The sequence below is a fragment of the Bombus fervidus genome, chromosome 1 (genome assembly GCF_041682495.2).
Source record: "Bombus fervidus isolate BK054 chromosome 1, iyBomFerv1, whole genome shotgun sequence".
Classification (NCBI taxonomy): domain Eukaryota; kingdom Metazoa; phylum Arthropoda; class Insecta; order Hymenoptera; family Apidae; genus Bombus; species Bombus fervidus.
Window position 1 is genome coordinate 15,918,521 of NC_091517.1, and position 23,820 is coordinate 15,942,340.

Consider the following 23,820-nt stretch of genomic DNA (forward strand, 5'->3'; position numbering starts at 1 on the left):
TTACGAGAGTTAAATGTGAAACAACCTTTAAGATATCACACTTAATCTCTTACGAAAAAAGAAATAAATATTCATTTCAACAAAATGTATAGCACTTAGTCACGTCAACAAACATTAGGAACAATAGAAAAAACGCGGGAAAAAAATCGTATCACGTTCCAAGAAGGACAAAGAAGAGTTATGATATATGATTTGCGTAGATAGACGAAAAACGACGATAACAACAGCCATGTACATAATATCCCGATCATAACGGTCGCTCTGACACGTAGCTGTCAGTGGCGCCCGACAAGTAGGAATAATGATAATGGTAATCCGTGGTAAGACGAGTAAGTGCGGCAACCTCCTAGTCACCCCTCGTACGCTTGTCGCGTTCTCCCCTCTACGGAATATTTCTCCCCACCACTCGACGTTGTGATTTTCCCCTACCACGCGACTACAACATCTCCCCCTGCCACTTCCTCTGGGCAGGTTCGGTCAGCATGATGCCTCGCCCGCGATTCAACCTGTTTTCCACCCCACCACGTGCCGCGATGGACTACTTCCCCTTCGTTGTATTTTCATTCCCACCAGGCGGTCTCCCCCTCCCGGTAAAGCACCGTGCTCGCGCATGCGTGTGCCGGATGCGTGCGTGCGAGCGCTGGCCGTGTGCGCTGGTGCGCGAGCGTTCGTGTAATAATAATAAGAAGAGAGCAACTCTATGAGGAACCAACGGCCTCCGACCCGTTCACCCTATGCTAGGTGGAGCCGGTCTGATACTGTACCCTCAGTGGTTCTCATTTTGCGGCGCGGCGTTCTATCGGAACGTCAGTTATTGAGTAACGTGTAGGAAAAAATTTAGAGATCTATGGAATGAAGATAAGGTACGACTGCATTTTTATCGTAACATATTTGGACAGTATTTTTTGCTCTTTATGGGTGATTGTAATTATACAGTTAAATTTGTTTATACGAATAACATGATAACAATTCGCTATCTAAAATTAAAGTTTCTCGAACGCTTTTTAATTGTAGACGTATCAGAAGAAAGATAAGAGTTATAATTGTAATTATAGATAATGCGGTATCTTATAATTACTACTCTCATCATAGAGTTCCAAGCGACCGTTACGAAATCAATTTAACAATTAATTTAACAATTAATTCGCACTTCACATAGGCGATTAACTCGCATTTTGTTGCGAATTCATATATCGTAGCTACGTAACAAAGATGTTAATCGTACTGAGAAATTCACGCATCATTAAGGTCACGTTGCGTTTGTATATCTGTAGTGGTAATTAGATTCGCGTGACTCTCTGAATCGGTCCGTTGGTCAGTGATTGAGAACCACTGCGGGTGTGACCGTGAACGAAGAGGCAGGAAAGCAAGACAGCGTTGTGGAGCAGTATCTCTGTCCTCGCCCTCTGCCTCCTCCCTATACCACGTTGTGTTTCCCCATGCCTACCCCACCCATAGTTCTCACTGTGAGCGAAGTGGACACTAGGTGAAACCAATGGTGGGGCTGATGTGATACAGAGGGGAAGTTCGTGGTACCGTAGTCAGTGGGTATATGCCGATGGGAAAAGAAAGGGGAAGGGGCATACGCAGAGACGAGGTTAGGTTAGGTTAGGTTAGTTTAGGTTAGACAGTGCCGCTGTAGAAGAACGGAACTGGTCTAAAGAGCGAGAAAGAGATAGAACGAGGAGGGAGGTCACTCGAGAGATCGCCGAGAGATGACACCACCGCGCCCACACGATCCAATATAGTGGCAACTGCATTCGTGCAGGTGTAACGTACCGCACACCAGCACCCTCTGCCCTCCATTGCCTTTCTCTCAATCTTCGCAAGAGCACCCACTTCACCCCACCCTTTTCTTTCGTTCGTCTTTCCTCGTACCTTCTCATATCTCTTTCTATTTCTATTTCAAGTTGTAGAACCCTACTTCGGTTACAAGTCCATCAAAGATCCTGTGTCCTCATATTTGCTCCAGCAGCGCGAACTCGAGTATGAATACAATTGCAATTACGATTACGATTACACGGGATTGACCTGTCGCCACCAGTATGCGCGATGCCGGCAACGTCGCAAATCCACGCTTCTCCCCCTCCCGGTTTGCTGCTTACTCCTCCACTCCCGTGGTTCCGTCTAACTCTCTTCCTCGCGCTCGTTCGTTTACTTGATCTGTCTGTCTTCGTTACGCGATACGTGCACTAGCCGGCGTAGCTGTGCGCAATACTGTCGCGCCATTGCAAACGCGCGGCAGTCCACTGTCGTCGCCACCTTCGTTTGCGATGTGAGGTCACGCACTAACTTAAGAAGCAGATTAAACGTGTTTTCTTCAAACGCGGCTTACAAACTGCCAAGTATAATCAAATTTTCCACTGATAAACCTTCATGGCGGTATTTTATCGTTGATATTTAAATAACCTTGCTTCACATATTACTTTTTTAATATCTTGCTTCTTCTTCTGCTTACTTTGTTTCAAGATTTTAGATTTTATGATTTAAATGTGAACTAGCTCTTATGAAAATATTTGGGCGTGGATGCATTTACTTCTTTATATGATACAGTTCATGGACACGAGTTATATCAGGATTTGGACGTGTAATACTATCGTCGTCTACAAGTAGCGTCGAGTGGATAACCGAATCTTATCACACAGGGGGTGAATTTGACTCAAAACTCTCGGATCAGAATATTTCATACAATTTAGTCACTATCACTCTATAAACCACTTGTATTTACCCGAGGATGTTGAGAAATCTTGTATATATATTCATAGCTATTAAGATAACTTGAAACTTACCATTCAGTTTTGCCATTATCGCTCGTATAATATTTTCATTCCAGTAATTTGCATATTACAATTTTTTAATATATATATTATATAATTTACATATGTAATGAAACATATTTTATCAAATTCACGTCGTTCTACTGAGATTTTTATCGAACTATTTTTTATCAATTCGCTACAGGCCGGAAGAATACCGCACTTACTTGTTTTTCTAGTATTTCTATCCTTATCGGAGTCGGTCACTGAATATAATTACAACTCCAGAATCTCATTGTCGATATCACCGTTTCGTGTCTTGTATCTTTTAACTCCGAACACGAACAGTTTCTGTATAAATAGCTTGCACGAAGAAGTGCACATTACAAAAATACGCTCCTCTGTTTAAGGCAAGTCGACGGTCAAGGTATTTGGTAATTTTAACGTGTAAAGCGAGCAAAATCATGGAAGGATGAATGTCTGTGACATTTTCGATCATCTCCACGATGATCGTTCCTTTTAATTAAATTCTTATCTACCCTGTACTTAGTTACCCTTTTGATCAAAATTATTTATTATATTTCTATATATTTATAGCTATGCACTCCTAGAACCGTGTTAAATTAGAAAAAAGAACTTCCCTTAACTTTCAAAATTTATTTTAGCGAATGTGCTATCAAATGTTTATAAATTTAAAATTAAAATATCATATAACCCTTCCTAAATCTCTCGAATGCTTATCGTATTTTCCCTAACCTTCCAAATGCGAAAAAAGCTTATAGAAAGATGAGTGTAAAAATAACGAACAAGAAAATAACCAAGATTGTTCGACGATATTTTTCATTTTTATCCCCGTCACATTTAATTGACGTACCTTTAATTGAGAACCGACAGGTATATAAACAAAAATAAAACTTGCCGCAGTTCTGATCCATCTCTATTTAGTGGTCACGTTGAGATGCCATGTCCAGAGGACGTTCTCATGGTGAATTTCCAATATCAAGCCGAGAGACCGATCCGGCGAGCCCTGGCATGCAATACAGTTCGATTCAGCGGGATTCAGCTCGCGGCTTAATATCACTGCTTGTTGGATGTTAGCATAAGCAAACACAGGGGGGTCGAATAGTAACCCCGTGTGGATAAATTGTCGGCCTATCGAAAAGTAGAAGAATGGAAGGGCGAGTGCTGGCTCGAGCAATGACTGCCTTCAACAAAAGGTCCCCTTTTTCAATAGTTTTTTTTTTTTTTTGTACCTTGCAATAAGTGCTTCAAAAGAATAAATTTTGAATTTTACTTCTCTTTCTTTTTTCCATCGATGCTCGATCGGCATTGTTGGTTCGTAGGTGACTCATAAAAGTTTGGCTTATCTTATTTAGTTTCAGAGTACCTAAATGGTTTCAAAGTTAGATTGAACAATTTAGATAATAATCTAAAGCGAGTATATATTTTGTTTGGACAAATTATGGCGTCACAGATGTCAAATAATTAATCATCAACTGATTGAATCATAATTTCAGAGTTTATTTTTATTTACAGCTTGTATTTTTCGTCATAAATATTATGTATGATTTTTGAAATTAATAATCAAAGGCTACCAAAGCTATTAAATGATAGAAATGATTCAATATTTGTTGGAACAAATATGGTTAAACGCGGAATAGGAAAAATCAAACAAGCATTGCATACAGCAAATCCGCAGGAAATAGAAGTAGCACGAGCGCGCTTTTCAACTGCATGCAAATTGTATCGTATCAGGAGGGAACATTAATCTCTCGACAATTTGTCAACGTTACGCTTAGCTTCGTAACTATTTAAACAATATTTATGTAACTGTTTATACACTTTATATTTTGCACATTATGCGAGATATGGAATATGGACTAGGTCACAGAAATATTTGCACTTCTTGAATTGTTAATTCCATGATAATTCTTTAAAACACTTGCTTTTTTTTATATAGAACCATTTGTTATTGACGTTTATAGCGAAAAAATGTATTCAAAAATTCGTGGATGTTCTTTACATTTAATTATTAATTCTAAATTTGACTAGTATTTATTAAGAATGACAATAATTTTTGTTTTTTTGTTAATCAGGTATCCAATACTTGAATAATATTTTTACATCAAAATATCGCAATGGAAAGATCACTTCTTCCCCGAATATTTTCCACAATACCTACAACCAACGACGAAACTTCCCTGCATCTTCAATGTAAATTTTTAAATAATCCCTCAATCCCACCACTTCCTCCAATTATTCTCAAATAAACAAGAGCGCAAGTTAAAACAAACAATAACTCATTCCCAAACCTAAATTACTCCCACCATCGTTCTTGAAATCGTTGCGAATAAAATCCGTCCCCTAAGAACAGTATCTGGAAGTTGCCCATCGTAAGTTGCTCGACTAATCAGCTGTTCCCTCGGACTCGATCACCGAATCGCTTCGTAGGAGGGAATTTCGATCGGTCTCGAATACGACGAAGCTCAACACGAGCGAAGTTGCGGGTGTATTGTGTCGGGTGAAATTAAACCGGATTTCACGGGGGATTAAATGGTATTTCACGAGGCACGGGGATACGCGCGACCAGGGGCGGGGGGCTACCTCCTCCCTCTCTTTCGTCCCGCTTCCTTCTCCCCTTCCTGTTTTGAATTTGGGCGTGAATGTGACAGTTGGTTTATACGATTTTCGGATTGATGGGCTTGCCACGTGGAATGCCAGGAAATGACGAAAATAATTATTATCCGCGGAGCTACTCGAGCCTCCGGTTGTTCGCGTTTACGGATTCCCGTTGTGCACGCGCATATCTACGCGTATGTATAGATACATATATAGACGTGTATAACACGTGTGCATATATGTATGTGTGTGTTTGGTACGTCGATGGCCAGGCGTACCTTTCGATCGTGGATATTAACTGGTCGCGGAATCATTGCCCCGTGCCGCGTAGCCATCCGTGGTCAGCGAATTGGCAAAACCCGAATTCACTTGTCTCGCCGATAAAAATTCGCCCTCGCTGGCGGAGAACATCGTCATCCGCCCCCGCCGCGTGATATCGAGCGTGTTGCGCCGCGTGTCACTGACTCGGTTCACAATAATTTCGCGTTCCCGTCACTGCCGCTTGTTGTCTGCTTCCCACCCTATTTTTCTTTTTTTTTTTTTTTTATATATATTTGCTTTTCCTTTCACGAGTTTGTTCTTTTTTTGGCGAGGCTTGTTAGTTTGGTGCTCGTTTGGTCTTCGTTTGGCCTTTGTGAAGGGAGCTTCAACGATGATTGCTCGATTTGTTGTATGTTCAAGGTCGGGACTACATCACTTTTACGAAGAGTTTCGAATGAATTCTGTTTTCGATTTAATTTCGTTTGTACATACAGATTCACTGTGAAACACAGATTATGTAAAGAAATTTTCCGACATATCGATGCACGTATTCTAGTTTCATTATTATGTCAAATATCAAGTAATAGTATGTATATATCATCTTTTTAATTCGTTCCGAAAAATGTTCAATGCGTACACGCAATATTTTCACTCAACGATGTTGTAATTCGATAAAGTGAATCGTGATGATACGTTTACAAATCACGGTGATCCGGGTTATTCGTTGGTTGTATTTTAAGGAGGTTTAAGTGATGGTTGATTGCATGTTGTTTTAAGGGATGGATTTCAAGAAGGTAGTAAGGAACGATGTTCTTTTAGCAATATCTTTTGGAATTATAATGTGTCGAAGCAAATGTTAGTTATTTATAGTTGTGTTTGTTGACTTGTTTCGTAATTTTATCGTTTCGAACGAAAGAAGAGTCATGGCGGACAGTAATGGAAGATAATCGGTCTCGATAAAGAAAGGGAAATCGTATGATTGGTAATACCAGATTAAGTCAAATATCGGTATAAGGTACTTCTCGTACAAGTTTCCTCGTTAGTTACCAAGCAAAAATTGTACGTTCAGTGTTCATGCAATCTTTTATTATCTTTCAACCGTGTAATTAACAAATGGGCTGTGCAGCAGCGCAACTGCTATTAAAATTTTTCTATTTAATGTGTAAGAATAGAGCGTGTTCAACGTTAGAAATGATTTTCAAAGGAAATGATAGCTCTTGGTAATACTTGGCACAAGGAATACTTGATTGCGGATCTTTGATTATTACTACCAGATTGTTGTCTTCCTTCAGAGAACATAGTTGTATTTTATTTTTTAATACTTAAAATACAATCCTCTAATATTCACTGAATATCAAATGTCTATGGTAATAAACCGAACATAAATCAAATATTTTCGATGCGTATAATTGCGCGCAATTTCACATGCCATGTATGTATGATAATATTATCGACATTAGCATAAACATGTCTATTATTTCCCTCCTGCAGTTTGATATATTCCGAATGGAATATTTCTGGAAAAATTCAAAAGCTTTTGAAACTTTCGTTACATTATCGGTATCCATAACCGGAGAATATTCATGGCTATGATACTTACGCACGCCACGGTGTAAAATCGTAAATTCGGAGTACATACATTTAAAATTTAAAATTGTTTGGCAAAGGCGTTCACAATTTTGAATATTCTGGATATTCATTTGTTTGTTGTATTACGTGTAATATTTTCACGTATAATTTTGGAATATATTTTTGCCTATAATACCACCAAAGCTTTTTTACTGTACGTTTTAAATCGAAAGATTAGGGTAGTCATTCCATTATTTCTATACCAAAACTCCAGTTCCTAATTCTTACAAGTAATTCCTACACGATCCTTGAATGCCGATAATTCAGACTTAAAGACGAAATTGCCATAAAAAATGATACCTAAGGCTGCAGTTACAATAGATGAACTGTCATTATGAATATAATAAATGTTCTCAAGGTGTTTCATTCGCCAAAATTCCTACATTCATACTTCCTAAATATGTATATCTTTTACTCAATCACAATACAGAAACAAAAGCAACTAATTCAATAACTTAATTTCTCTATACGAAATACGCTCAGTCATCCCACCAAAAAGGAAGAAATACGAACATCTACCGTAACCATAGTCTAAGCGTCCTGATACTTTTGAACAGGGGTGTACGATGCATATGTGCGCGCACAGGTTCCAGCAACAATATCGCGGTTGGCGTAGAGCGTGCATCGCCGTGAGCAATGCATCAGCTCCGGCTGACCAATCCCAATAATTTACGATTATCGATCCAGCCGTGGTGCTCAAATTTGCTAATTACGCAATAATTATACGGCCTACATTAGATCCCCGACTACCAGCGCTGCTCGCGAGGCCACTACCTCCCACGCAGCAAATCAGTTGTCCACATTTACTACGCGTAGACGCGAACTATCCGGGCCAATAATAATTCTGGTAGGTCGTGTCAATAGTTCATAGTCACGTTTGGTCGTGAATTTATTGACCATGTTGTTGCATCGCGTATGCTGCCATCAAACGTATCCGATACGCCTATAGTTCCGCGATCAGTAGCGAAGCTTTGCGAGCGGGAAACGTTCTCGTCGTTCGTTTGGTTGGATAAATACGTGTGCTTGAGTGTTGGTGTAGACGAACGGAAAACGAGAGAGGCCGCTTGGTCGCGTTCGGTCGTTCTCGATGCGCAACGACGTTGACTGACTATACGCGCCGAATCTCCGCTGTAAGATACATTACGCGTCCGTCGTTAATAACTATGGTTGTAACGCTGAAGAGACGAGTGACAATATCGTGAACGCTGGCGTATGATGGGCTTTACGCTCGTCACAGGATCGTCACAGAGCTTAACTCTTTCAGCGCTTACTTACGTTGTGTGAGATGTTTCGTAAGTTGGATGAATGAAAGATACTTTTTGGAACGAAATGATACTTACGAGATGAAAGTATCAAATACATCGTAAAGAGAATATTCTAGATTTTTATATACCAAGTGACCAACTTACTAAGTATCTGTCTGTATTCTTTGACAGATACAACAGTTGAAATTGTAATTCTTATAGTATAATATCAAGGCTATACAAGTCTGAATTGAGTAATTACAAGTCTGAAGAATACAATAACTTTAATCAATACTATGATATTAATTTTTACACAAAAATTTTACGAATACGTAAAAAATGTGTGACCAGAATATGAAAATTGCTCACAGACGCAGAAATCGAGAATATTCCAAGGAACACGAGTAGGTAGATAAAACGATTTTGATTAGTTTCACAGAAATAAATCTCTATCTGCAGACACGTTAAATATAGAGAGGAAATTCGAGAAATAATTTCGCGAGGAGAGAATGCGCAGGTCCCTTCCAGCAATCTCTTCTATCAGGTGTAACTTTGTTCCTCTTTCGATTGTCGGTAATCTCGGGTGTCGGCAGGTGGTACATCGTTATCAGCTGCTTGGAACACAAACGCGATATTGCAGCAAGGTCTTCGTTCTTGTCTTCGTTTAGAATTTAGAACAGCGATAATCACGCGCTGGTTACGACCAGTACTTACGTGTGCATGTAAACTGCGACACGCGTATTAGCCTTTTCGTTGCTCTTAATGAAACTTCTTAATTGTGCGGCTGGACGAGCAAATGATTATTGATGAATTTATATTTCGATCTCGCGTACTGACTACATCGTATGATAAGCGAGAAACATTTGTATTAAGCGTTATTTCTTAAGGTAACTGTTAACTACACGTAGTTAATTCGAATTATATAGTCGATTTATATAATATTCATTTTATCCAAAGATTGACAAATTTTATTATTCCATGTTTAGAAATTACCATTTTACACTTTGCATTTATAAAATATGTTTTTAGATTATGATAAACCGAAAAATACTACTGCTTTGATTCGCAATGCTTTGTGAATTATTCTTTTATTTGTATTGTGTCCCAAAATAATTCCAGCCCTGTACAGCAATTATATTATTGTTGTAAAATAGATGAAATGAGTTTTAAATTGCAGTAAAATTATTGAAATGAAATATTAAAAAATTTTATTAGCATTTTATAGGAAATGATATTGTCGATTCGGAGCAACAATCAAATATAAATATTTGTAGATACCTGTATATATATATCTATAATACCTATGGTATTAGTAACGGTAATTGATTATATATATTTAATTTTATCACATTTATTATTGTTTGACGACGTATAATTGTACCGTTAAAATATATTCTGCTTCGCTAAATGTAAAATCTCGATCTGTTCTTCCCTCATCTTGGAACGGTACGAGATTTTTTAGTATAGAGAGGCCCGTTTCTAATGCACGCATTCCTTTTTGTTTCAGGTAAGTCTAAACGTAACGGTACACCATTGCTGCCGCCTATCTCTGCTAGCCGATTATAGCGAGTACGTACACTTCATATAGCGAAATTGTGCAATATATGTTGGTTCGGTAGCTTCCTTAATGTTAGTACCGTAGGTCGATGTAAATGAAGTCGATGAATTTTGTTAGACCTTAGATGATTCACATCGACAACCACTTCAATGCATTCACCTATTTTTGTTTTATTTTAATTCTGATAATCGTATTTTATTTTCAATTTTCAATTTCATTCCATCACGTCTGATTTTCTTACTATTCATACATACATTACATTGCATTACATAATATAACGCGATCGGTTTTAAAATCAAACGTTTAAAAGAATTTTCAAGAAAAATACAAATTTCTTTCGGAGAAATTCATGAATATTCTCACAGTTCGATGATGGTATAAACGACCCGTATTGCTTATGGAGGGTTAATGATAGCTGAACATTTACAAAAAACCGTAATTTTCGGATTATTTCATTTGAGATACGCAATTATTTAGTTTCAGTAGTCGTAATTATACTTTCGAAGGAATAAAGAATTCTCTACGAATAAGTTTCCCTTATTCCATTCTGCTTGACCCCGTCTGGCGGCGCGGCGTTTTCGTTTCTAGCGTGTCCCTTCGTAGCGCAAACGAACACCATGGGAACACGAAAGAAGACAACAACGCGACGCGACGTTGAGACGGCTGCGAAGAGGTGAACTAACAGGATCGCAACAAGTGACCGACCGCCGCGCCCTCCTTCTATTATTTCCTCCCCCTCTCGCCTTGCGACTTGTATTTCCGATAGTCTCTACCCCTCCCACGATGCGACGCCTTGCCTCGTTGCTTACTACATCTCTTTGTCTGGCTCCTTGCGACCCTTTCTACTGACACCGACTTTCGCCGTGTCTCGCCCTCGTCTTGTTTCCCTGCATGCGTCCCTATCTGCTTTGGACATTCAGGAAGAAATACCAGCAATTTGAATGGTTATGGTTATGCATCGAATTGTGATTGGATATTGAGGATTGTTTCTGTCGTTGTTGGATTGCGAATGTTTGATAGGAAATTAATTGGAACGATGGAGATAGGGGATTATTTAGATTTATTTGCTATATTTCCTTTATGTTATTGGTAGTCAAAATGGACATTGATATTAGCAGGGTAGTGTTATTATGATTTTGTTTTGGTAAAAAATGTATGTTTTGGTAAATGATTTTGTTTTGTTTTGTTTCGGTTAAAGAGATTCTTTTATCTAATCTTTTTATCGTTATTTAATTTTATGTACAAAGAAAAATGCGATTCTAATATCAAAGTATATTTAGTACAGTATATTAGATACGAAATATTATACAAATTCAAATATCATGCTACGTATGTAATATTTATTGTATTAATATTTAGGTATGACTATTCTAGTTTACTTGAAAAAGTATACTTGAAAATCTGATCCCTCCACATCTGATCTTCTTACTATTTTAGACTTTTGAAAAATCTAAACAAGTTTTAAGATGCTTATCAAACTCTCTACTAAATTACATTATGTAATACAATCGGGTTTAAAATCCAACGTTTGAAAGAATTTTCAGGAGAAATAGAAATTCCTTTCGTAGAAATTCATGAGTATTTTTACGGCTCGATGAGGGTATGGCGACCCGCATTGCTCATGGTTCAAGTAAACAAACAAATAACTCTAGATAACATTTTATTGACCCACTGTATAACCAAACTCACTGTTGAAGCTGTAATAATCGTTAAATATATTAAGCTTCTAGAAACCTTAGTACTGTCGTATGACTGAAGTTAGTGGCATATATCTAGCCGAACATAATCGGAGGAATGATCGTTGAAAAGTCGTGCAGCGACTCCGCCAGTCACTCGCCAGCGTGTTTCCAAGGCAAATTTCTCGCGATTCGTAGCAGCGACAGTATGAGATACGAACGGTGATCACGGCCTCTCTGTTACCATGCCGATAGACGAAATCCAGCATTTTCGATCGTCGCCAGCACGTGCGTTGCGTAACGGTGTCACGTAATAACGATGAATCGACCTTCTCTCCTGTGCAGCCACCCACCTTCTCTTCCAACATTCATGATTACGTTTAACACATTCTCTTTGCTCTGAGAGCAGTAGAACCGACCAGTAGAACTCTAAAATCGAGTGAAAAGATTGCATAAAAGTACGCGAGATAAATTGATGCAAGTCACTGAAAGAAAGAAATTCAGAAGTTTACAGAGAGCTTTTCATTCATTTGCACGAAATCCAGACAAATTAGATTACTAATTATCAATTTTAATTTTTCATTAAATCCTTGTCTATTTATTTTCTTAATTATTCTAGTATCGACTAACATCAATTTCTTGCTAAGGCATAAACGCGAGGTTGATCGTTTGGTTTCTGAAGAATTAAACACTAATCAAGTTAAGGTGCTCTAATACTAAAGCAAAGAAATTTTCGTAAACAGAGTTGGTTAATTTTCAATATCGCTAGTGGTTCTATTAGAGCTTATAATACGTGTATATAACATCATTGTGTTGGAATGCATATATGCAGCGACGTTCTAGAAATTGGAAACGTTTTTCAAGCGTGTAAAATTCGCGAGCTTCTGGCGGAACACAGCATCCCTTGGGCTCCTGGCTAATTATACGAGTTTTATCGATCAAGGACAGGCTGGCAACGACCACTAGATGATAATCTCTCTGTCCGTTGCAAATGCGACTCAGGGACACTGGCGCATATTCTTGGGCAACCGCGTCCTTCCGATAACGAATACCGACTGTCTACGATTCGAAGATTTATCAGTTAAATTTTGTAGTACCATCGTCTGTTTCTCGCCTCTCAAGTATCTCTTTCGGTGTTTTTTTTTCCTTTTTCAACAAATCTTTGTCAATGTTTCGCTGTTTAACTTTACCGCATTATTTAGATAATTTACGACCCAATTGCGTCATTGTTATTCTTAAAAAATTTGCTAAGTCTATAGAAAATTCGAATGAATCTTATTACGTTGTTGGAGAGTTTGTTTAAAACTATTATTGGAAAGTGCATTCTCGTCTTTTACTGAAACTATTCTATTACCATCTAAAGCAGCTAATCCAAGTCAAACTTGTCACACCTCCGACCTTCGATAAAAACCTGAAACCACTGTCGCGAAGTTGCATTTCAAAGTGAAAGTCTCCTTGCACCTTCACGCATCCATGTTAACTTGTCACATGCCTCGATAAAAATCGACTTACTGCGGCCTTGTAGATTGTTGCAAATTATGTTTAATCTCAGAATATAGATCGCGACCACCAATGAAGTTGCTAAGCGCTTTTTGGCGAGTGGCTGCGTTTATTTTTAATTGGATTTATTGTTTATAGAAAATTTCCTTAGATATTTATTTCTGTATATTGTACATATTTTGCTATGAACCGTAACACCAATTGCCGGTGGTAGTTTAATACTAATTTAAGGTATACAATGATAGATGATTTAAAAAAATATGAAAAAGCACAATTTTGATCAATTTGGCTTCTGAGAAGCTTACGTATTAAGCTTATCACATTATTTTAATTATTTACTAACATTATTGATATCCTTGTCTAGTCTTCTTTCTCTGCTAAAAATGCCTTTTCATACAAAGGCGGAAGCATCATTATAAACACAAGTAAAATGACTTCATAGTCAGGCAAACGCTAAGAATATACAAATCCAACAAAATTTTCTTTTTTAAGAAGCTTAAGAAGCCAGCAAGAAACAAACTTGATCTACAATTCTATCGTGTTTTGCACGAGCAATCGGTTAGTTCATATACATACCACAAACTTAACCGCATTTCATATAAACTTGCCTCACTGTAATCGTTTTTCACAAATCCGTAAATTTCACTGCGTTACTCTGATATTTTTTCCGTGGTTATAATCGTTAGCTTTTCCTGGCTGAGCAATGGCACTGATAATACGTGTTCGATGTACGGTCTTTTCTTTCCAATTAGGATAAGGGGCTATCGTTGTTCTCTCGTTTGGACCTAGACTATATTTTAACGGTGCTCGATAGCACGTATCGTTTAGTAAACGTTGTTTTTGCCATCGCGAGAAGAAATGGAAAAATGCTGGGGCAGATAATATCAAGGTTCACCCAGTTTCTCACCTGTGTCCCCCTTGCGCCTCTCCATTTCTGATTTCTGTAATCTCGACTAATCACTGCTCCCGACAATTGCACCAACTTTTATGTAAATAGCGTAATGATCGAGTAGAGGATCCGAGAAGCACGCTCTCGTGGACTCGATGAACGAAAAATGAGCGTATCCGTGATGCCGCAAGGCTCTCATTCGCGAGCAACCACGAGTCGACGAAGATTCTTGTGTATACTCGTTGTTTGAGTCAATGCTGCGAGCCACGCAACGTGCCAAGTGAATAATACCGTGTTGGTAAAGAATAAGGAGTGTTCAGAGGATGTTGGAGAACATATTTGACTGAGAAATTGGAGTTTAATTCTTTGTACTCGTGTCTTCAGGCATTGTTTGATTTTATGCAGCAATACGAATAGCGATTCAGACATAGAATTAGTCAAAACAGATAATATCTAATAATAGAAAATGTGTTGAGTATTTTATATTTTTGTACCGGTGGTCATTGTATATTATATTTGTATTTACTGGAGTGATGCTTGAGTTGGAGAAAAAACCAAACTAGAATGAAACAGGTTGAAGAAAATTCATTTGCAATGAACTTTATAAGATGGTCCTTCGTAATTGGGAATTTTTTCCTTCGCATCAAACCAACCAAGAAACTTAACTTACATCTCGGTTAGGTTTGAAAAACAGTATATTCATGATTCATTTCTATATTTGTTTGAAAAGTTTTCATCACTCTCTTAGTAAAATTTTATAGATGAAGGGTGTTCGTGTTCAAAGAGTTCCTTTATTATCTGTTGAACGTGCAAGTTTCCTTTCGGTTCCCAAGTTAAAACGTAATCAAATTTTTCTTTTGCATAAATTCATAGCCTGAGGATTTTATTAGTGCACAATACGCTTTTACCTGAATATATGCAGAAGAATTTTTATTATTAAAATCTTTTCCAAGTAATCTATAAAACATAATATTACGATCGAAGGACGCAATAAAAATGAAAAAGATAGAAAATCAAAGTTTCAAGATCATCGAAAGGAAGACATTATAAATTATGCAGCTATAGTAAAAGAAGAGGATTAACGAAGTTTATTCTGACCAACTAAGATTTGTTTAGCAGGACTTTTGCTTTGTAAATACGAAGAAAATGAAATATTCCTTAGAATATCGTTATGCAACTTTTAGATTCATCTTGAAAAATTTCATTAAAATCTCCCAGAGGTGATACTGTCGTAAGATCTTGCTCCAGACTCGTCTTATCAAAACATTTTTACCGTATTTTTACTAAATGTAGAAGACTCGCGTTAATTGCCTATTCATCGTCGGCAGAGTTTTTCGTTCCTACGACTCGTATCATAGAAATTGATTGAAGATTCAAATTTTATTTTCTTCGATATTCGGATTATTTTCTTTCCGTAGAAAGACTACAAAATTATGTATTTTGTATTATTTTTATAATTTGTATAATTTTTATATATAATTTGTTGCTTCTGCATATATTTTTAGATCGGTTTCAAACTTTAGCGACGTAATCCTGATAGTCGAGTCACAAAAGCTGTCTCTAAGTGTTGGAATACGTTCGCGAGCTTGTGTACGTCGTCTGCCTGTCGCAATATCGGCGAAGAATTCGGATATGACTAGTTCAATGAGATAACATGCTAACCAGTCGATAAAAAGTGAAATCTCGGTGGAAAATTCGACGAACCTCTACGACGAAGCAGATTGATCGCGAGCCAGCGGACTACAGGACCGATTGCCAACGGAACGCGGAATATTTTCACGAGCGTGTTTTGGCACGCTCCCACCTTCTATTATATCGCGTCCAATTAAAATGAAAGGGGTAAAAAATCGAATCCTCCTACCCGCCGGTGATCCAATTATCTTTTAATCGTATACTCTACCTCGAGCTGATCGAACGCTCAACATCTATCTCTATAAAAAATGATGCCTACCAAACTCGGTATTTTAGAGCATCAAAAATATACAGCAAGTGACCTCGCATATCATACTATCTTTTCCTTGAATAATTACTATGCCATGTGTGTATTAATTAAATATGCAGGTTCAAATTCTCTATATTGAATTTTCTATCATTTTCATATGAATAGAAAAACTTGAAAGCGAAGAGAGCGTGTAATAGAAATATTTCCGAGGAGCTACGTCCTGAATTTGATCAAGATTAAAGCGAAAACAAGTATATTAACTAAAAACAGTATAGAAACAGAGAAAAGAAATTAAAATTGAAGGTAGAGATCAAATATTACACAGATTGTCCATAGTTCGATAAAATTAATAGCATAGAATCGCAAGAAGCCGAAAACGATTACCCCATAAGCTCGATGAATTTTGTCTACATTTTCCACGGTACTCGGCGCAGCGTGCCTTTGGAACAGTGGCGAACGATCGAAGCCACGCCACGCCACGCCACGCCACTGCTAGAGTCAAGCAAAGCGAGGCCAAGTCGAGGAATGCCCGAGGCTTTTGCTTAGGACGGTACAGCACACACGCTTGCGCTTTCCGTGTGTGTTGCCGGCAGCTCGCGGCGTAACAACGCGATTAGTACAGCGGCCGCGAGTCGAGAGTGGTAGGTACTCTACAAGATAGGCCGCGGCCGCCTTTCCTCCCCGGTAAATCGGCGCGGACTGTACGCGCGCACGCTGCCTTCACGGAGAAAGGATATGCGGAAAGGTAGCGGTAGATTCTCTAACACACGTCGAGCTCTGCATATCCTGCGCTTGCTTCTCCCCTACCACGTCCACTCTTCTCGCTCCTTTTTCCTTCATCCTCGCCCTTCGTCTGCCTCGCCACCTCTCTTCCCCTCCCTAGGTCCTTTCCTGTCGACGAACTCACGAGTTCATAGACAAGGACTCGGTGTTGTTCACCGCAGGTGGGACCGTCGAGAGAGTGAAACCAACGTTGTGGAAGGGAGAGAAACGTAGAAGGTAGGAGTGGAGTGGAGTGGCGATAGCGGGGAAACGACGGGTGTTGGAGGGATGGTAACTCGATGGTGGGGGTTGCAGCGTTAGAGAGGGGTTGCGTTGCGAGTTGGTAGGAGTAACAGCGAGGGTTGGAGTGGATAATAGTGGGGGAATTGGTAGCTGGAAACGAGGGGGAACTCGAAAACGTGTAAATGCGTGTGCAATACTGTTAGAACGCGGCACGACTCGCCTGTGTGAGGCTGTATGCACGCGACGCTCGCGTGTGAGTCAGCTTCCTGTATCACTGGTCGAGTCATTCCGTGCATATTGATATTTTCGGTATGGCGAGCATGCTGCGCTTCGGCTACGTCGTTCAACTCCATGCAAAACCATCGTCGCGAATTTTCCTCGAGCTTCTACCGTTTTATCAAGGGGATTTGGAAGTTTCGCGTATGTATAATCGAGCAACGAATTGTTAAACTCGTGGGGTGGGGTATCGATTCTGAATGGAGTATTCGAATGGACCGCGCGAAATTGTCGAAGACTTTCTGGACTGGGCACGCGCATGCGCCATCATACTTTACCCGATCTTGGTACGCGAAGTTGAAAAGTAATGTAAAGAACGAATGGAATTTTCTTGTTAGATGAAGAATATAATATTAAAGATATCACGTTATAGGTTCTTGTTCTTTCAAAAATCAATGTAGGAAAAATTCGATGGCTTTTTATAAGTGTTTGATTTCATTTTTAACCTTCGGAATGTAATAATATAAGTTCAATATGTAACAGAAATGATCTATTTTTATGATTATGATTCTATCTTCTCCTTTCCTTTTTTTATACTACTTTTTCAATGGCGAACGTTGTTTCACGATATTTGCGAATTTTCACTGGTGGTGGGAGTTAATTCTCGCACACATAAAGAATAGGGCTTAATTATAGTCTGATATCTGGCTATTGGGAGTGTGCCCAATAACGTTGTTTTACCTCCGCTAGGGTCAATGGCGAATATTTATGCTTTACCTATTTTACAAACTGCCATTTTCACGCTGTGCACATAATAGCGTATGCGCCGTTCGCCAATTGGCCGCTGATATTTAAGGATCGATCATTTTAGCGCAATTAACGCGATACTGTTCACCAAACCGGTTTATCAAACTTGTCGATAATTCACCTTGCTGCGGTATAGATATTTATCGTTCTTTCTAATATATTTTCCATTATAAATTATATTGCAAGTAGATAATGTTTAAAACAAAGTTTTATCTATTTTAATAATATGCGCATAATTTAAGCATTCAAGAAAATTCACTTAATCTCGATCACATTTTAGCTATGAAGGAAGTACATAATTTATATCTATTGTTGAAGTGATCGCCACTTCTAAGAAAACTCTACATCTGGTCTTCGGTTTTCTCAAGCGCTGAGGCCATCGATAGCGCATAGACAAAAGAATGCGTCGATGACAGACCATAAGCGGTACATGTGCGACGTTGGCTTCGGGCTTCTTTTAGTCTCAGGGTAACATTACTAACGTGCGGATCTGCACCAGCTTACATTGTATTCCACACTTTGTACTTTAATATTCACAATATATATATACTTACAATACCTTACAATTTACCCACGCGTTTCTTTGATTTCACATACATCAAATAACCTTAACATCTATAAATCATATCTGCGGTACAATTATAATATCAGTTCAATTTATTAGACACGATATATTAGTACGGTGTTGTCTCATGACTGTCATAGACGAAATATATTACTCAATTGTGAAGAAGAATTATGCCGAGAAATATATTCCTTAATCTTAAAAATCCGTATAAAATGATCATATAAAATATCCAATTTTAATAATTCAGTTTTTCCTTTCAAAACCCCCAAAATGTTTCGATTCAGTAATGTTCGATGCACCAATCTCTTTTCATGTATCCAAATGCATTTTCCTTTCCACTCGTAATAAGAGGATTCCAAATCGAGTTCCACTAACGATTTAGGTTTCCATAGTACTGCCACGACGTCCAGATATGTTCAGACATATTAGAAATGGCGAATACGCGTATAGAGAGAGAGAGTCCATCATCCACCATCTACCTCCCCTGTTGTTCCATGCTCGAGTTGTACCAGCGTTGTGGGTTTTCGTTGTACTCTGCACTGTTCTCTCCGAACAAATGGGACGGAGACAGAGAAAGAGACAAAACGAGAGGAAAGAGAGGCAACGAGAATGGATGGAAACGAGAGATAGAGTTGGTCCTCGAGCCATTCGTCGAAGCCAACCTCGAGAGAGCCGCAATTATTTTATTTTTTCGTCGCGAGCCAGCTGCGTCTCACGGAAACCAGATCGAATATACGAATAGTCGAGGTTTGAAATGCGATCTGTCGCAGATTTGTGGCGATCTTGATGGCGCGCGCGCGCGTTTGAACGAGCAACGGTTGTCGCCGGCTGAACAATCGTCGAGGTTTCTACTTGACGCGCAAGATAACCCGGATTCTGCCGAGCTTCCGCTTCCAAGATCAATTGGAATTGGCTTGTAACGCGTTATGAATCAGGTTAGGTGAACGGATTAGTAGTCTCAGTATGTTGTACTTTTCTTTTGTTTCTGTGTTCACATAATTCTATTTTATTTTCTCTATCGTATACAAACGGTATTTCTTACAAAAAATAAAGTAATAATAATAATAATAATGATGATGATTTTGAAACAAAATTTGAAATATGCGTAAAAATGTTCGAGGGAGGCTAGCGAAAAGGAAAGAATGTTGTTGCACGTGTATAGTAGAGCGTTGTTGTTATCAAATATCTGATGTAAGTTTTACAGAATCTATTCGTATTAACAGTATATTTAGACGTATTCAGATTACGAAAATTTGTTATTATTACAATATATTTGTTAATATTACGAGATACGGTATAATGAGAGCGTATCCTACATATACTTCAGATACTTAATACTGAAGTAAAATGCTTATTCGTCTCTTCTAAATATGATGAAGATCAGCTTATGACTTGAATCGACAACGAGTAGCTACTGATCCGTTATAATCAATTTCAAAAATAATAATAATAATAAGTATTGATTCCCTCTCGACGATTGTTCTCATGATTTTTCTTAGCCGATCATTGTCGTCGTTTTCGTGTTCATCGAGCGTTCTTTTTCCGTTTGTATCTTTCGGAATACGAAAAAACGCATATAGCGGTTTTACAGCGCCTCCACTCTCGGATGTTCGTCGCGGTAAACATTGACCTCCTTTGCAACTGGCGACACGGTGAAAAGACGCTTGAGAAAGAAACCTCGACTTACCCATTTTGTCGTAATATCCTGGCCATTGTGGAGCAACGATGGAATGTTGCTCGCACGCAACATCGTGCTACACCGGCGATTTTGTCTGCTTTCGAGGCTGATCGTTCTTATTTGCGATGGCGGATGAGAATATGGTCCAAACGTAATTTTATCCTTGATGCTTTCGCTGATTCTGTACTCTGCTACTGAACTATAATCTGGTTGTCTATATGGTGATTTTTAACCTTAAGGATACTTTTGCCACAATTTCCTGTAATAATTTTGCATATACTAAAAGATCACAATGTTTTTTTGGTATTTAGTATTATGTTTATGTAGTATTTAGATAGCAACGAATAATAAATGTTTGCTCAGTTTGTTTTGTTAAGAAACTACTGGTAGGTTCACTAATATGGAGAAAGAACTTTATCGTTCTCAAATCACTAGTATCTTTGATTCCAGTTATAGTACCTTAATTTCCCATTGAACCTATTCCAATTAACCGAAATTTCGCATTATCCATGTCCATTTTAACGACTCCCCGGAGTTGTTCGCGTGGCGATGTCGTATTTTATTGCATCGGTAACGTCGAGTTAGATGCAAATTAATTTACGAAGCCGTTCGCCGCGCGAATATATTCTCATAATTTCCAGTTAATCTTGCCGAGTCCCGCTACTATAACCTAATATTATCATTGATATATCGCTCGATTATTCGCGAATTACGAAATAAACGTCGATAAAATTTTGTTGCCCAATAACTCTCGAATTTGTAGAGTGCTATGAAAGTTGATCTAAAGATGGTTATTTGATCACCGCTGATAAAACTTAATCTTCACTTTAATACGAAGAAAAATGTATTTTCTTATTCTTATTCGACACAGACGAACATTTCTTAATAACAAGCTTTTTATTACGTTACCGGAAAAATAAAATAAGAAATTAAATTTTTTACTAAAACTAATCAAATCATGCGGAATATTAGAACGAACGCCCTGCGTATTTATTTTTTTCTGAATTGTATTATTCTATTTTAAGCAAAATTTAAAAGCTATACATATAGTTATATCGTGAAAAAAGTATTGAAACCATAAATAACAAACAGAAAGAAAATTTATCCGATAGCCAACATGGTAAAATGCATCGAACGATAAAGAGAGGTAAAAGAGGAAAGAAAATGGAGAAATTTTCGATTGAAACGAATAGTTAAAGCAAGCTATGGTAGAAGGTTTCCTCCATTTCAGCTCGGTCGCTATCCAGGTCACGAAATTCGCGCTACACCTACGGCCAGGCCCTATCATCGGCATCGCTCTCCTGTCGATACTCGGCTAGAGGACGTCGGGGGATTTGGAAATACTCCGGTATGCTGCTTTTCTTCCCTTCCTCGACATTTATCCGAGAACGTGTCAACGAGGATTCTCCTCCGTTAAATCTTGCCACGCGACAGTGATTAAGAGCCGCTGGATTGGTTTTTGCACAAATTACAGCGTGAAACGTTAGTTTAAAAAAAAGAGTCGAAAAGCGCTGTATTGATTCTTTCAATGTCTTACGGAGATTAAAATATTTGTAAAAATGAACGTATTATTTATTACGATTGTTTCGAAGGAGTTCGTTGACATCTGTAAGGAAAAATGTCGTGATTAGAACAAATAAATATCGTATGAAAATGATTTTGAAATGAATTTCAGCAAGTTGTTAACTAACTAAACAGTAAATGTATTGATTCTTGATAAAATATTACTATCAAATTTTAGCACGCTACGTCTCTGCAAAAATATCAGAGAAAATGTGTTCCTGTTATTAATAACTCGTGAGGTAACACTTTTTTGTTGACGAAGAAAAATTCTTCGTTGAAAGTTAAAACGATTTACTGGTACATTGCATCAAATAGACAATAGTTCGATCATTGAGCCCATGATTAGGAAAGGTTTTAAAAATAGTAATCGATCGACAGATAGTAGACGTGTCTCGTCTTTTCAGAAAAGTACCTGGAAGTACAAGTAGCTGGTGGGTGGTCGGTTTATGGCTGCTCGTAAGTCGCAGGAACCCGCTCGACCTCGCACGGGCATCGTTCATGAAATATCAGGCTTGACGGATGCATTTTCATAATGCGGTTCTCCAGCAGTCTCGCCACCAAGGGCAAGAAAGAAGGAAAGAGAGTCGCTACGATGCACCATTCGCTGGATATTTTATGGTACCGACCGCGGTTTTTCAGTTGGCCGGTGCACTTTGTAAGCGTGAATTTCTCGCTGCAGCTTCCGTGACCCAAAAAGGTTCGCGTCGTTGCATTTTTCTACCCGAGCCTCGTTGTTGATTGTACTTTCACGGGGATAAATTCTGTCCTGTTTTCTTGTCGTGTATTCAGCTGAACGTCGAGGTGAAATAGTTCGAGGCTCGCTCGTTGGATGTGATTAGGAAAATTAGAAGGAGAAAGGAGAAGTTAATTGCAATGGAATTTCGATCGGGTCGAGTGGTTTTCTGCCATTGTTTTGTGGAGTTACGTATGTTGCGGCAAATTTTGGAGTAAATTTACGTTGGTTAATAGATATTCAAAATTCGTACATAATGGATATGCTTCGTGTGCAAAGTAACAAATTATGTTACTCTAATAATCTACTCTTCAAATTATATGTCACAAAATCAAATTTTGTGAAATTCTACTACGAAGAGAAACAAAAGTCACAGTTTATCTGATATCTTATTGATACTTAACGATATCATTAATATATCGAAATATCGATTACGTTTCTATCTTATCAATAACGTTATTGATAACAGAACAATAGGGTTGTGGTGTACAATTTTCTTACTTTTCTTCCGTCAAGTTATGTGTAACATATCTCTTCCACCGATTATACATAGAACTCTAATCGCTGTCAGTAGATTCGGCCGGTGCAAAGCAACTGCGTTACGATATGGATCGAAGTTTTCTTATCGTCCTAGAATAATTTAGTAGAGGCACGTCGGCACGGTGCGTTGCGCATAAACTGCTCGTAAAGTGTGGCGGCGCGATTCCCACTCGGATGCAGCTGCACGTGTAATCTGATAATGCAGGTGCAACGAGTCGACATTGGTGACGATATCAATATAGAGAAATTATTGCGAGTGACACACATTAGCGTCGATTCATTACTTATCAAGCCGCTTTCACAGACTTTAACGTCGTCCCCATGGCAATTATTCGGAGAACGAGCCGTGTCGAACCGCTGCCCTCGTCGAAACACCCGCGGACGTTCTTCGACTTGTTGATCTCGCGTCGCGACGACTCCCACGGTCGTCTTTCATATAACGTTACAATGATAGCCTTCGTGGTAGTTATTTTGATGTCGTAAAGTCAATCGGACGATGTACTTAACCCGTTAGAAGCCCAGATTGTGTTAATGCAATATCTCGTTATTACGTTCTTTTTCAGTCAATTGATATTATCGTCGAATTTTATTTTTTGGTATTTTTCATCTAAAATATTATCGAGCAATAGAAAAATA

General features: G+C 38.4%; 1 protein-coding gene across 4 annotated transcripts in view; it reads left to right on the forward strand.

Moving 5' to 3' along the window:
* Mam (neurogenic protein mastermind) overlaps positions 1 to 23,820 on the forward strand; it is a 249,876-nt gene that overhangs the window by 45,631 nt on the left and 180,425 nt on the right. For 2 of the 4 annotated variants that reach the window (XM_072004426.1, XM_072004437.1), the window contains exon 2: positions 21,580 to 21,696. The exons of the other annotated variants lie outside the window; for them this stretch is intronic. In XM_072004426.1, coding sequence (XP_071860527.1) covers positions 21,580 to 21,696 — 117 coding nt within the window. The remainder of the gene's footprint in view (positions 1 to 21,579; positions 21,697 to 23,820) is intronic. 4 annotated transcript variants of the gene reach the window in all.